The following is a 14557-nucleotide window of genomic DNA, read 5'->3' as shown; positions in this document are numbered from 1 at the left end:
AATAGAACTGCAGTGATTATGAAAGCCAGTCTGGACATCCTGATATAATTTGGAGACTAGGCAGTGTCAAAGAAGGTAAAGTGAATAGCACGTGATAAACTTACTCTTTCCACAGAAGAAAATCTGGCTAAGTGGATGAAATTTGTTCTCTTGGATATTGCTGATGTTCCCTATCTCCGGTCCTTTCTATTTGGATTGTTGTTATCATTATCTTGATGGTCAATGGCACCATATTTTTATTTACAAAACTGGACTCTACTCTCCAGATCCCCACGTATTTTTTACCTGGCAATTTTTCCTTCTCGGAAACCTGTTATGTATCAGTAAACCTACATAGAATGTTGATGAATCTTGGAACACAATTAGAACATGTTTTTTTAGTTTTGTCATGCAAATATGTGAGTCTCTGTTTTTTCTTTCATAATATAATATGAGGGCATTAACATAGTTCAAGAAGATTATTTCAGTGTAGATGAGAAATTGTTACTGACTAATACAATGGTAGCTCAGTTAAAATCATTTTTATCTTCTGTTTTCCCAGAAGTATTTAATGTTATAATATATTAATTGCCTTTCTTGTTTAAATTCCAATATATTCCAACTATATCTCAATACATGAGAAAATTATGATTCTCTGTAGATCTCATTAATTATCACAACCAAACTATACTTGCTGACATACTCTCTAGCTAAAATATATATTCTCTGCTTTTGGTATTTTTGACAACTGCCTGATAAGCATATTTAATAATAATTCATAGTTTTCAATATTTATTATCACGTGTTTAATCTCAGATTTATTAAATAATATTGTTTTTAAAGAAAACCACCAATGGCAGGTAGCAAGAAACTTGAGGAGAGACTTACTAGGCAGAGTTTCAGAAATCATATCATCAATGTAATTCCTACAATTTTGTCATTATTAATTAAATAACCAATATGTCAGAAAACATATAACAAACATCTGCTACATGTTTGTATAAGATAAATAAAAGATGTTGCATTATAATGCCTGATAATGTTTATTTCATTTTGATAGATAATTACAACTAGAATGGATTTGAAAAAGCACATGCACAAATAGTAAGAGCTATAGCTGTGCCATATGAAAGGGGGGCCATACATACTTTCTACTTGTGAAATGCTTCATGGAAGAGTTGAGAAATTAGGTAAAAATACAGGTCAAAATTTGGTGGTGACCAACCACTGAGAAAATGTGATATAAATGTTTCTGCCTCAGGATTTTGTTTGTTAGTATGAGGAGTAAAATGGACTAACTTTGCTCGGCACACAGACAAAAAATAAAAATGAATAATTCTCAAATACACCACTTAAATTCAAAATCAAACCTAGTATTAGATATTAAATATGTTAATAATTTAGAATTTAGGATACATTCTCCATTAGACTTCAGTTATGTTCTTTGAGCTCAGGATATAAAATGCTAGAAATTAATGGAGAACAGAAAACTTATGTGCTAATTCCCTTAAATCATTTTAGTCTATGCATTGGAAAACAGGTCAAAAAATATAAATGGTGAACTACGCTATTTTCACAGATGGAACACCTAAAAAACCCAGCATGTGTAAATCTCACTTCAATGATGGGACTTGTTTTTTTGGGATTTTCTTACATTCCCAATCTCCAAATGGTTCTTTTTGTGGTATTTTTCTTTGTTTATGTAATCTTTGTGCTGGGAAATGGCGTCATTATTGTCATAATCAGGGTTGACCAGGCTCTCTGGACTCCTATGTATTTTTTCCTCTGTAATTTTTCCTTCTTGGAAATCTCTTATGTATATGTCACTCTTCCTAAAATGTTCATAAACATTTGGACTAAGAAATAAACATTTCTTTGTGTGCCTGTGCAACACAAATGAGTTTTGTCCTTATGTCTGGAAATATGGAGTGCCTCCTTCTTACAATGATGGCCTATTCCATTACATGCAACCGTCTGCACTTTCCTTTAGTCATGAACCACAAGATCTGTGTCCAGCTGGTGGCTGCCTCCCGGATCACTGGAGTTCCAGTTGAAATAGGGCAGAGATGCCAGATTTTCTCTCTGTCCTTTTGTAGATCCAACTAAATTAATCACTTCTTCTGTGACATGTCACCAATACTCAAGCTGGCCTGAGGGGAAACTTTTCTGAATGAGATATTGGTCTTTACCACTGCTATGCTGTTTGCTATGATCCCTTTTTTATTGATACATGACTCCTAAAGTAAAATCATTTCTGCCATCCTGAATTTGCCATCTGCAACAGGACGAGACAAAGCCTTCTCCACCTGCTCTTTTCAGATCATAGTTGTGGCTTTATCCTTTGGATCTGGAATCATTACATATTTATGACCCAAATCCAAACAGTCTTCCAAAACAGATGATTTTTTCTATACCACTGTCATCTTAATGTTTAATCCCATGATATAAACTCTGAGAAATAAGGATGTCATGATGATCTTGAGAAAATTACTGCCTTCATGTTTAATGTATTAGCTGCTAATTTGAATTCATTTTCTGTTTTCCTATTTAATCCTATCATTGCATAATTGAAAATTAATATTTAGCTTGCGTTGCTACCTTTTTACAGATTGATTACCTTTACTCATCCCTGAGCTTGTTGTTTTATGCTGGACATTTCTGGTATCAGAATTATATCCATAGGGTTGTCTTGCAGATAAGAAACTAAATATCCAGGCAATATCATATTCAGTGTATCAGTCTATTTCTCCCAGAAGTTTACTAGTGATTTGGGACTTTTTATGGAAAAATTTAGTATTTATTATCTAATAATTGGCATCATATGCTTTTTTCCCCCTAAAACCCACAGTAAATATTTTTGATACTTTTCCCTTTGTGTAACTTTTATTTATTGCTTTTTATGTTCATAAAGTTATTAGATACTAAAGGGTATGTATCGTATATGGTAAGCATTTGGAGAATATTTGTTAAACTTATATGTGATTATAATTTTAGAAATTTTACCATTCAGCAAACTGAGTTTGCCTCTTTATGATTTAGAGACCACTAAGGAAAGATTAAAAATAGAAACTCCACATAATGATACTTAGAAATGGTGGTATGGTAAAGAATCTTTTACCCTTTGCTTCTACATTCTTGATATTTGTCTCTTTCATTTGTGTCTGCTCTAATTTTTGATGATTAAAGCACTGAATCAGGCTGTTGAAACAACGTGGATATTTATGGGACTGTGTAAGACTAAAGGACCCTCTTCAGTATGCATTACAATTGCAGAAGTTAAAAGATTTTCCAGCTACCATTGTAAAATGCCTTTGTGTGAAAACATTTCAGAATGGAAGTAAAGCCCAAGACGATTCTTTGGTTTTCAAAGGGACATTTGTGGGACTCTGTGACCTTTCTCACAGTATCAAGCTAAAAACTACTTTGGAGAATTTTTTTTAATAAAAGGCTTCAAACGTTTCCACCTGTGCCATATTTTCACAATTAACAAATACTCTTTTGGAAATGTTACAAGGACCAGTATGGCAGAAAACGTTGTTTGACATATGTTTTCCAAGAAAAATGGGGTGTCAGGTTTGGCTGCTAATTTAGAGGATGCAAAAATGTTTGATTTGATCTACGCATTGGCTGGTTTATCAGATCTAGTGAGGGTGAACTAAAGAGAAGGAAATTTTAAGCCCTATAAATGAAATTCTCAAAATAGAATTAACTGATTAAATTAATATTGGGCCTTTGCTCCTTAAAGTTGTGAGGTTGAATAATAGATAATGGGGAATAATTTTTAGGGAATCAAAACTCAAGTAGAAGCTTGGGCAGATAGCCTAGAATGACTTTATTGATGTTCTACATATATAGGAAACAACATATCAAAAGTCTTCATGTATTCCAGTGTGTCTACTTAAATTCTCCTCATTCCCTTCCATTTTTAGTCACTCTACATCACATCTTCTCATATATCCCCAATGACTGATGCCAAACATTATTTTTCAAATACAATATTTTCAGAGTCAAGGGACAGTCTTTAAATATGGTGACATAGGAGACTCCTGAATGCTTCTTCTCCCATGAACATATCAAATGAACAGCTATAAGGAAGCCTCAGACATACTTTTGCCATAACTCCCACCCCACAGCACAGTGACATACAATTGGGAAAGAACGCTTAGCTCCCAGCTTCTCCCTCAGGAGTGGAGGGTTTTAACCCCACATCTAGTGCCCTATCTTTTAAGATTCCCACCAGAGTGACAGGCCTCCAAATTCACTAACTCTGAAAGCCAATGGATATTGCACCCATGAGAACCACGAGAGTGTAGCAAGCAAAAAATCAGTTATTAGGGAAAGCCAACACTAGCTGTAGTTAATACGCTAGGGCTTACAGCAGAGATAGAGGGCAGACAAGCCCATCTCTTTGTCTTTTTCTGTAAGCTTTCTATTTGCATAGTTTAAAAGCTGCTGCCTGAAAGTGAGGCTTCAAATTTAGCATGCATCTAGGGGCAGACTGGGATGGTACCTGGAGACGAGGAAAATCTGCAGATGCCTCACCCACTCTCTCACTCCTGCCCACCCCAAGTCACCAATATCTCCTTGGAAGGAGGTTGTAAACTTGTTTGCACTCCAGTTTTTGTGGCTACCACCTGAGGAAAATATCCCCAAATCACCTGACTCTGATAGCCAACAGGATTTACATTCAGGAATGACACAGAAGATTGTAATCATGTCAAGCATCACAATGATATGAAGCTAGAAATAAATTAGAAGGAGAAAACTGAAAAATTCACAAATATGTGGAGATTAAACAACATGCTCCTAAACAACCAATGGTAGCAGAAGAAATTAAGAGAGAATTCAAAAAATACCTTGAGATAAATAAAAATAGAAACATGACATACCAAATTTAGGGGATGCAGGAAAAGCAGTTCTAAGAGGGAAGCTTATAGTGAAAAGTGTGTACATTAAGAAAAAAAAAAGAGATAACTTTGTACCACAAGGAAATAGAAAAAGAGGAACAAAGTAAGCCAAAATTTAGTAGATGGGAGGAAATAACAAAGATCAGAGCTGAAATAAATGAAATAGAGACTAAAACAAAAATGGAAAAGATAAATTAAATTAAGAGCTTATTCTTTGAAAAGATAAATAAAATAGAAAAATCTTTAACGAGAGTTACCAAGAAAAAAAGAGAAGGATCTCAAATGAATAATATTATAAATGAAAGAAGGGACATCACGAATACAAATACGAAGGATCATAAGAGACCACTATGAACAATTACACGTTGAAAATTGTGTAACTTAGAAGAAATTGATAAATTCCTATAATATACAACCTACCAAGAGTGAATTATGAAAAAAATAGAAAAATTGAATAAACCAATTACTAGTAAGGAGATTGAATCAGAAATCAAAACTTCCAGAAAAGTCCTGGCCCTGATGACTTCATTGATGAATTCTATCAAACATTTAGAGAATTAACATCAATCCTTCTCAAACTCTTCCAAAATATAGAAGAGGAGACAATATTTCCTAGCTCATTTTATGAGTCCATCATAATCTTGAGACTCAAACCAGGGAAAGACACTACAAGGAAAGAAAATGAAAGGTCAATATTCTTCATGAACATAGATGCAAAAATTTTCAACAAAATGTTTGTAAGCCAAATTCAGCGGTGCATTAAATGGATAGTACACCATGATTGTGTGATTTATTCCAAGGATGCAGGGATAGTTCAACATCCACAAATCAATTAGTGTATTCACCACATGAAAAACATGAAAGAAAAAATCATGTGATCATCACAGAAAAAACAAGTCACAAAATTCAACATGCTTTCATGATAAAACTTTAAGCAAACTAGGTATACAGGGAACTTACCTCAATATCAGTAAAAGTCATATATGACAAGCCCACAGCCAACATCATATTCAACAGTGAAAAGGTGAAATCTTTTCCTCCAAGATGAGGAATAAGTGAGGGATGCCTACACTTTCTACTTTTATTCAATATTATACTGAAAGTTCTAGCCAGAACAATTAGGCAAGAAAATACATAAAAGGCATCCAAATGGGGAAGAAAGAAGCGAAACAGTCCCTATATGCAGATGACATGATATTATAGATAGAAAACCCTAAAGACTCCACTAAAAGAAATTAGAACTAATAAAAAAATTTCAATAAAGTTCTGGATACAAAATCAAAGTACAAAAATTATTTGCATTTCTATACACTAATAATGATTTATTGGGAAGAAAAATTAAGAAAAATTTCCATTCACCATTTACTTAGGGATAAATTTATCCAAGGCAGTGAGAAATGTATACAGTGAAATCTATAAAATATTGATGAAAGAAATTGAAGAAGATGCAAATAAATGGAAAGATATTTCATACTCATGCATTGGAAGAATTAATATTGTTACAATGTCTGTACTACCCAAAGCAATCTACGTATTCAGCACAATCCCTATCATTGTTCCAGTGGCTTTTTTTACAGAAATAGGAAAAACAATCCTAAAATTTGTATGTAACTAAAAATGACTCCTAATAGTCAAACAATCTTGAAAAAGCAGAACAAAACTGAAGGCATCCCACTTCCCTATTTCAAACTATATTACATAGCAATAGTAAGCAAAAGAGTATGATATTGGCATAAAAACAGACACACAGATCAATAGAACATAATAGATAACCCAGAAATAAATCCACTCATATATATCCACTCAATGAATTTATGACGGTAGACCGTGGAATATACAATAAGGAAATACAATCTCAAATAAATGGTGCTGGGAAATCTAGACAGCCCCATGCCAAAGAATGAAACTTTATTCCTATCTTACACTATACACAAAAATCAACTCAAAATGAATTAAAGACTTGAATGTAAGACCTGAAACCATAAAACTCCTAAACATAGATGGTAAGTTTCTTGACATTGGGCTTGGCAAGTATTTTTGGAATTTGACAACAAAAGCAGAAATAAACAAATTGAACTACACCAAACTAAAAATCTTCTGCACAGCAAAGGAAACTATTAATGAAATGAAAAGGCAACACATGGAATAGGATAAAATATTTGCAATATAAGATAAAATGTTAATATCTAAGATATATAAAGAACTCACAACTCAATAGCAAAAAAAAAAAAAAAAAACCCTCTTAAAAAATGGACCAAGGAACTGAATAGACATTTTCCAGAAAGATATTAAAATGGCCAAAAAACACATGGAAAAGTGCTAAACATCACTAATCATCAGGGAAATGCAAATCCAAAGCACAACGAGATATCACCTCACACCTGTTAGAATGACTATCCTTAAAAAGACAAGCGATAACAAGTGTTGGCAAGGTTGTAGAGAAAAGAGAATCTTGGTGCACTGTTGGTGGGAATGTAAATGGGTAAAGAGAGTATGGAAAACAGTACGGAGGTTCCTCAAAAAATTAAAAATAGAACTATCATATGATCCAACAATCCCACTTTTCAGTCTATATACAAAGGAAATGGGAACAGGAAATCAAAGATACCTCCACTCGTGTGTTCATTGCAGCATGATTTACAATAGCCAAGATATGGAAACAACCTAAGTCTCCATCAACAGGTGAATGAATAAAGAAAGTGTTTATATGTATATAACACACATGCAAAATGCAATATTACTTTGCTATAAAAAATAAGGAAATTCCGCTATTTGCAGCAACATGGGTAGACCTTGACTGCCTTATGCTAAGTGAAATAAATTAGACAGAGAAAGACAAATAAACAAATACTGCATGATCTCTCTTATATGTTGAATCTAAAAAAACTTAAATTCATAGAAACAGAACAGATTGGGGTTGTCAGAGATGGGAGTGAGGAGTTGGGGAAATGTGTGAATCTGGTCAAAACATACAAACTTCCAGTTATAAGATAAATAAGTTCTCATGATGTAATGTTCCACATGGTAACTATAGTTAACAATACTGTATTATATTTGAAAGCTACTGAGACAGATCTTAAAAGTTTCATCATATGCACAAATATTTGTAACTGCGTTTGAGGATGGATGTTAACTAAATTTATTGTGGTAATAATAAGTTTTGCAATATACATATATTAAATCATTACGTTGTACACCTTGAACACACTTGAACACTGTAGAGCATGGGTTGATTACTCTATGATCATGTGTAGGACTGGGAGCTGTTGCTCCCTGTCGCTGCCCAGCATCATGAGAGAGCATGGTATCACATATTGCTAGCCTGGAAAGAGATCAAAATTCAAAGTATCATTTCTACTGAATGCATATAGCTTTCACACCATTCTAAAATCAAAAAATTGTTTTAAGTTGAAACATCATAAGTCGGGAACTGTCTGTATACAAATTAAATATATAAATGTTTGCCTGTGAATTTTTCTTATTCTTTGCGTACATCCAGAGAGCAAAAAACAATGATAGAGAAGGTAAAATTCAATGGCAAAAAGGAGAGCAGATGAAAGTTGTTACTAGTCAGGTCTGTGGGAATTGTTGATTAGCTCTGGTTCCTGCTGATGGAGTTCAGTGAAGCCAGGGACCAGAAAGGCAGACAAAGGTTCAGGGATCATAGAGTATTACATAATAGCTGTTGGGAAGGATTTGGAAAGGAGGTAAAATTACACTCCAATACTTTTCAACTTTTAAAAATTGCACCAAATACAAGCAAACTAAATTATTTTAGAAACAAACAGAATCCTAGTTTTTATTAAAGACTCGTCCATGCACACGTGCATGTATGCTGTATGTCAATTGAAGTAGTCCCCAAAACCCTCTGTATTTCTGCTATTTGTCTAGCTTCCACCAGTCTATCCACTTAAAATATTTAGGAACAAATATTATATTAGCCATTATTTTGCAAGTCTTGGTGCTAAGGTTGCAGTATACATAGAAATTAGTCAAAAGCTGCTATTATTTTTATGGGGCTCACAATGTAGTAAAAGACATATATGAATGAAAAAATATAATTCAAGAAAAAGTGTACTATGTATGGTAGATGTTATACAGTCATAAAATATTTGAAATCGTGTTGGATGACATGACTGGAGGAATAGGATCACAGATTTTTAATGAAAATAAAAAAGTATTTAATAGAAACTTTGAAGAGTTATTATATTTCTAACTGGAAACGTGGAGGGGATCGTTTTTGAAATAAAAGATATAAGATAAAAGTAATTAAAGAGAAATAATAAAGGCATAAATTAATCATGCTATATAATACAATTATTAACTTAATTAATTTAACAGGATAAATAATAATTAACAGTTAAAATAACTAAGTAGGGGTCTCCTTGAGTTTCAATAGATGTGTGATTTGACTGGAGGGAGATGGTCGTGGACTCAAGGTAACAATGAATCACGTGTGAAAATCATTTTACCTTCCTAACATTGATCAATTAGGTGCAAGTGTGAAGAATTAAAAGTTAGTGATGTGGGGTCGGTGAGCCGAGGAGTCGAAAGAAAGATTTCTTGGACTCTCAAGATCTGGCAGTAGTGCTCTTTTGTTTAGAGAATAGTGTGGAATAGCATGGGGACAGGACCCATGGGCAGTCAGGCTGCTGCGTGGGGACAGGGCCCATGGGCAGGCAGAGCCGCTGCTGCTGCCCCGAGTTGAGGGTTAGGGTTAATTTTATAAGGCATGGGTATATGAGTTATCTCTTTACAAGACAAAGGAAAGAACATGCAAAAAAAAAGTTAAAATGGTATCAGTGCAGGTGGGGTCTGGTCATTGGGTGATCCCATGACTTTTAGACAAGAATCAAATCGGATTAAGTAAGGGTCAGAAGCCACCACCCTAAATCAGTTACATGAGATTGCCAGACAGCAACCAACTTAAATTCTTGCCTTCCCCATTAAGAGTTTCTAGGGACAAGGTCATCTCTCTTCTTCCTGGTACAGAGAGGGAGGCACCTTTTACAGATAGAGATTTACCTTACAAATGTAAATGTGTTCCAACAAGGGCAAGTTCCATTCCCCAGAGCCTCCCTCCCTGTCCCAGTTTATCAAAAGCAATCAGCCCCAAACAATCCAGATGCCAAAGACACATATCCTGGGGTGGCCAATTTCAGGCCCCTACAAGGTCATCCCCCCTTCCTTCACAAATGCAAATATCTCTCAAAGAGCAAGCAACTTCCAGTCCTCGGAGCTTGCTTCTCATCTGCAGTTTTAAAAGTAACCAGCCTAAAATCCTCATTGATGTGGATTAAGGCTGCCCCAGCCAGAGAAGCCCAGGGTGACATGGCCTACATGCCAAACTATATGACCCAGCGGGCTTTTTTTATGGTATGAATTAGGACTGCCCCAGGGAGAGAAGCCTGGGGCATCCTCACCTGCATGCCGATCTATATGGCCAGATTCGTATCTAAAGTTATATGACCGCACAATAACCAGACCCCATCTGCACTGAAATCATTTAATGACTTTTTACATCATCTTTTCTTTTTTTCCAGTAAAAATAAGTCACGTACCCATGCCTTATAAAATTAGCCCTAACCCTCAACTCGGGGCAGCAGCAGGAGCTCTGACCGTCCGTTGGTCCTGTCCCCATGCACCAGCTTTGCCTGCCCATGGGTCCTGTCCCATGCCAGCGGGGGCAGCAGAAGCGGCGGCAGCAGAAGCTCTGACTGCCCATGGGTCCTGTCCCCATGCTATTCCACACTATTCTCTAAATAAAAGAGCACTACTGCCAGATCTTGAGAGTCTAAGAAATCTTTGTTTTGACTCCTTGGCTCACCGACCCCGCATCACTCATCAGTTAGGTTGTGCTGAAAATATTGGAACATTCACAGGGGAAAATACAGAACTAGAAATTTAATTAATCACTTGTTTGCATAACACAGACATGTAATGGAAGAGGCTTTAGAGATTTAAGTCCCAAATGTCACTAAGTAAAAATAAAATGTGATGTGTCCATATTGTTCAGGAATCAGAGGCAAGCACAGAGAGACCTGCTCATCACAGGTAGGCTTCTGGGTCACCAAATTTAAAGAATGAAAAAAAAAACCTTACATTTTGAAAAATGAGAAATCAAATATTTAGAAAAACGTAAATGAATTAGTTTTAAATTATTTCCTTTGGTTAATAGTCAACAATCTAATTACAAAATGTGATATTTCTTATTAAAGCAGGCTGAATCAGATTTATTTTATTTAGTAAATGAACAGTTGTGCTTACTTCTATCTCAATTAAAATTTTTAAAAAAACATTGAGTTTTTTAATCACTGTGAGAGAACATATGCAAATTTGAGTTTTTTCTATTTTTATTAGTAATAATTGAGATATCACAATACAAATACTAATTTGTGTAAATTCAACCTCATATGACCTACATACCATATTTACTGAAGTCTAAAATAAAATCAGATCATCACTTACTTTCCAATTCTCATATATACAGAGAGAGGGACATGGGTACATGCACACACACACACACACACACACGCACACACACAGAAGATTATATAGCTAATATATATTTATCATTTCTGTTTCCATCTCTGTTGTTAATGAAAAAGCAGGTTTAAAATTTAAGAAATGAACACAAATGTGTTAAATTCTGTTGTTTCCACTTGTTTCTAGCATTTCTTTTTGCTAGTGTAGGGACCTGAAATTGGCCACCCCAAGATATGTCTCTTTGGCATCAGGATTATTTGAGGCTGATTGCTTTTGATAAACTGGGACAGGGAAGGAGGCTCTGAGGAATGGAACTTGCCCTTTGTTAGGACACATTTACATTTGTAAGGTAAATCTCTATCTGTAAAGGTGACTCCCTCTCTGTACCAAGAAGAAGAAAGGAGATGACCTTCTCTCTAGAAACTCTTAATACCAAATGCAAGGACTTAAATCTGCATTTTATTGTGCTTCACTGGTAACCTCCTGTAACTGACTTCCCTCCCCCTCCCAACATTGGCATCTCCTTAAAGATTAAGCATCTTTCTTTAGGATGGGAACTGATTGCAGCGCTCATCTGTGATCACCCAGCCCGAGGTAACACATCTGCCACCCTGCGGCATTCACTGAGACAGCAGGCCTATCTGCCATTTCCATCAAGAGCTGTGCTGACAAAGCAGCCTTGTGACTATTGTGAAAGGGACATTTCAATCATATGTGAAACATCCTGTTTCGGGGTATATAACCACTCTGTGTACCCCACTTCTTCGGTGCCCTTTCTTCCTTCGGGAAAAAAGGCCCCTGGCCATGGTTCCTCATAAAGCTTTGTTTATTTTTTTTCTTGCTATTCTGTCTCATGTGAATTTAATTCGTTCTCCAGCCAGACAAACCCCCATTTGGGAAGAGGAAATGTCTTCCTCCCCTACACTCGTCAAGAGACATCTGAACACTCCTGCATATAAGTAACAATAACGTATCAAAACAGTAATATATTTCTAGAGACAAGTTTATTAAAGCATATCTAAAGTCTCAATAAATAGTAAAACAACATAGAATAAGAAGAGTAGCATAATATTCTTCATTACTGAATTTAATACAGTCAAATCATGATTCTTGAAGAACTCAGTGCAATCACTTTGACACTCAATTGGATATTTATTTTTAAAATATAAGGCTGTGTATTCCAGCTTTGTCTTTAATTTAGGTGTTGCTTTCATATTATATTTGACCTGTAATGAGCTCTCTGTTCATGACTGACTGCTGAGATAGAGCAGTGAAGTTTCACGCAAGCCACCTACCTCGTGGATGACATCCAAACTGTGAATCAGACTTTCTCAAAATCCCACATCAGACACTTTTACTTTTGTCAACACCATAACAATGAAACTTATTTAGACTATCTTTTTTGATAATAAAGAATATAATGTACTGAAATAAATTCTTTCTGACTTATAGGTTATATTTTTATATTTGTGTCAAGAAGAGTTAAAACTTTCGTCTACCTTTTTTTGTTCATTTCTGTAGCATTTTAGAAGAATAAAGAAGAATGGATGGCGAAAATTGCTCTTCCTTGAATGAATTCCTTCTCCTGGGAATTAGCGATAACCCAGGAATGAAAGTGACCCTATTTACCACATTTCTGATTGTTTATCTCACTATTCTTGTTGCAAATCTTGGGATGATCATTTTAATTAGAATAGATTCCCAGCTGCACACACCAATGTATTTCTTCCTCAGCCATCTCTCCTTCAGTGACCTCTGCTATTCCACGGCAATTGGACCCAGGATGCTAGTAGGCTTCATTGCCAAGAACAAGTCAATTTCCTTCTATGGTTGTGCTCTGCAGTGGTTGATCTTTTGTACTTTCGTAGATTCTGAGTGTCTACTGCTGGTGGTGATGGCCTTTGATCGGTACAAGGCCATTAGCAACCCCTTGCTCTATACAGTCAACATGTCCAGCAGAGTTTGCTCCCTGCTCATGGTTGTGGTTTACATGACAGGAATTATGGATGCTTTGATAAACACAATATTAACGTTCCGCTTATGTTTCTGTGGGTCAAATGAGATTAACCATTTTTTCTGTGATATCCCTCCTCTTCTTTTGCTATCTTGTTCAGATACACAGGTCAATGAGTTAGTGATATTTACCATTTTTGGCTTGATTGAACTGGTTACTCTTTCAGGTCTTTTTGTGTCTTATTGTTATATCATCCTAGTGGTGATAAAGATCCAATCTGCTGAGGGGAGGTTCAAAGCTTTCTCCACCTGCACCTCTCACATATCTGTTGTTGCAATTTTCCAGGGAGCTCTACTATTCACGTATTTCAGGCCCAGTTCTTCTTACTCCCTAGATCAGGACAAAATGACCTCATTGTTTTACTCCCTTGTGTGTCCCATGTTAAATCCTCTGATTTATAGCGTACGGAACAAAGATGTGAAGGACGCTCTGAAAAAACTTAAAAATAAAAAGTGGTTCCATTTATAAGTTATATGTATATGCTTTTCTCTCAATCTTACACTATAATACATAAAAATGTTTAAAAATAAAAAGTAATTCCACTGAAAAGGTAAATATATGTATATATTTTCTCTCAATCTTACAGTATAATACATGAAAATCAAAATTGTTTTGATTACTGTGGGGCAATCCAATAAGTATTTATACAAGGTTCCAGCCATACTAATATGTGTCATTCCCTAAATACACCACGCTTCATTTTATGACTTGATTATTTGGTAATCCCTATTTGCAGAAAATTCTGAACTCCTATTTTCCCAAATTTTTGTTTTCTCAAACTTATATTTTTGCGTTAACTTAATTGTCTAAAAGTTATTGAGAGTTTCCTAAGTGTCTGTTGCACTTCTGTGTTCTTTGTGTTTCATGGTGATTCCAGCAGTTTTTATACTAATGAATCTTACCTAATTGAAGTGACAAATATTAATTAAATAATCATTTAAATTATTTATAATAAACTATAATTATGCCATAATGTAGAAAGACTAGTCACTCTGAACCCAAAAGTAATTGTTCAAGTACAGTGAACAAAGTTAAAAAGTGCTTCTTGGAAATGGAGTCAATCTGGGATCTACAAGATAGGTAGGAATTAACTGAGAGCTGATAGAGAAAGAAGTCTGGGTAGACGAATCAACAGTTAGAGAGGGCTTGATGTGGGCAGAAATGTGCCATT

The 14557-nt window shown here is 35.2% G+C and overlaps 1 protein-coding gene and 1 pseudogene across 1 annotated transcript; both read left to right on the top strand.

Annotated features, from left to right (window-relative positions):
* On the top strand, window positions 1601-2493 carry OR10AG99BP (olfactory receptor family 10 subfamily AG member 99B, pseudogene; annotated as a pseudogene).
* Window positions 12916-13854, top strand: OR5W59B (olfactory receptor family 5 subfamily W member 59B). The gene is given in 1 exon segment (NM_001391860.1): window positions 12916-13854. A coding segment is annotated over 1 exon segment (939 nt).
* Window positions 13855-14557: the final 703 nt, after the last annotated feature.

The sequence above is a fragment of the Equus caballus genome, chromosome 12 (genome assembly GCF_041296265.1).
Source record: "Equus caballus isolate H_3958 breed thoroughbred chromosome 12, TB-T2T, whole genome shotgun sequence".
Taxonomy (NCBI): Eukaryota; Metazoa; Chordata; class Mammalia; order Perissodactyla; family Equidae; genus Equus; species Equus caballus.
This window is presented reverse-complemented; position numbering and strand designations above follow the sequence as displayed.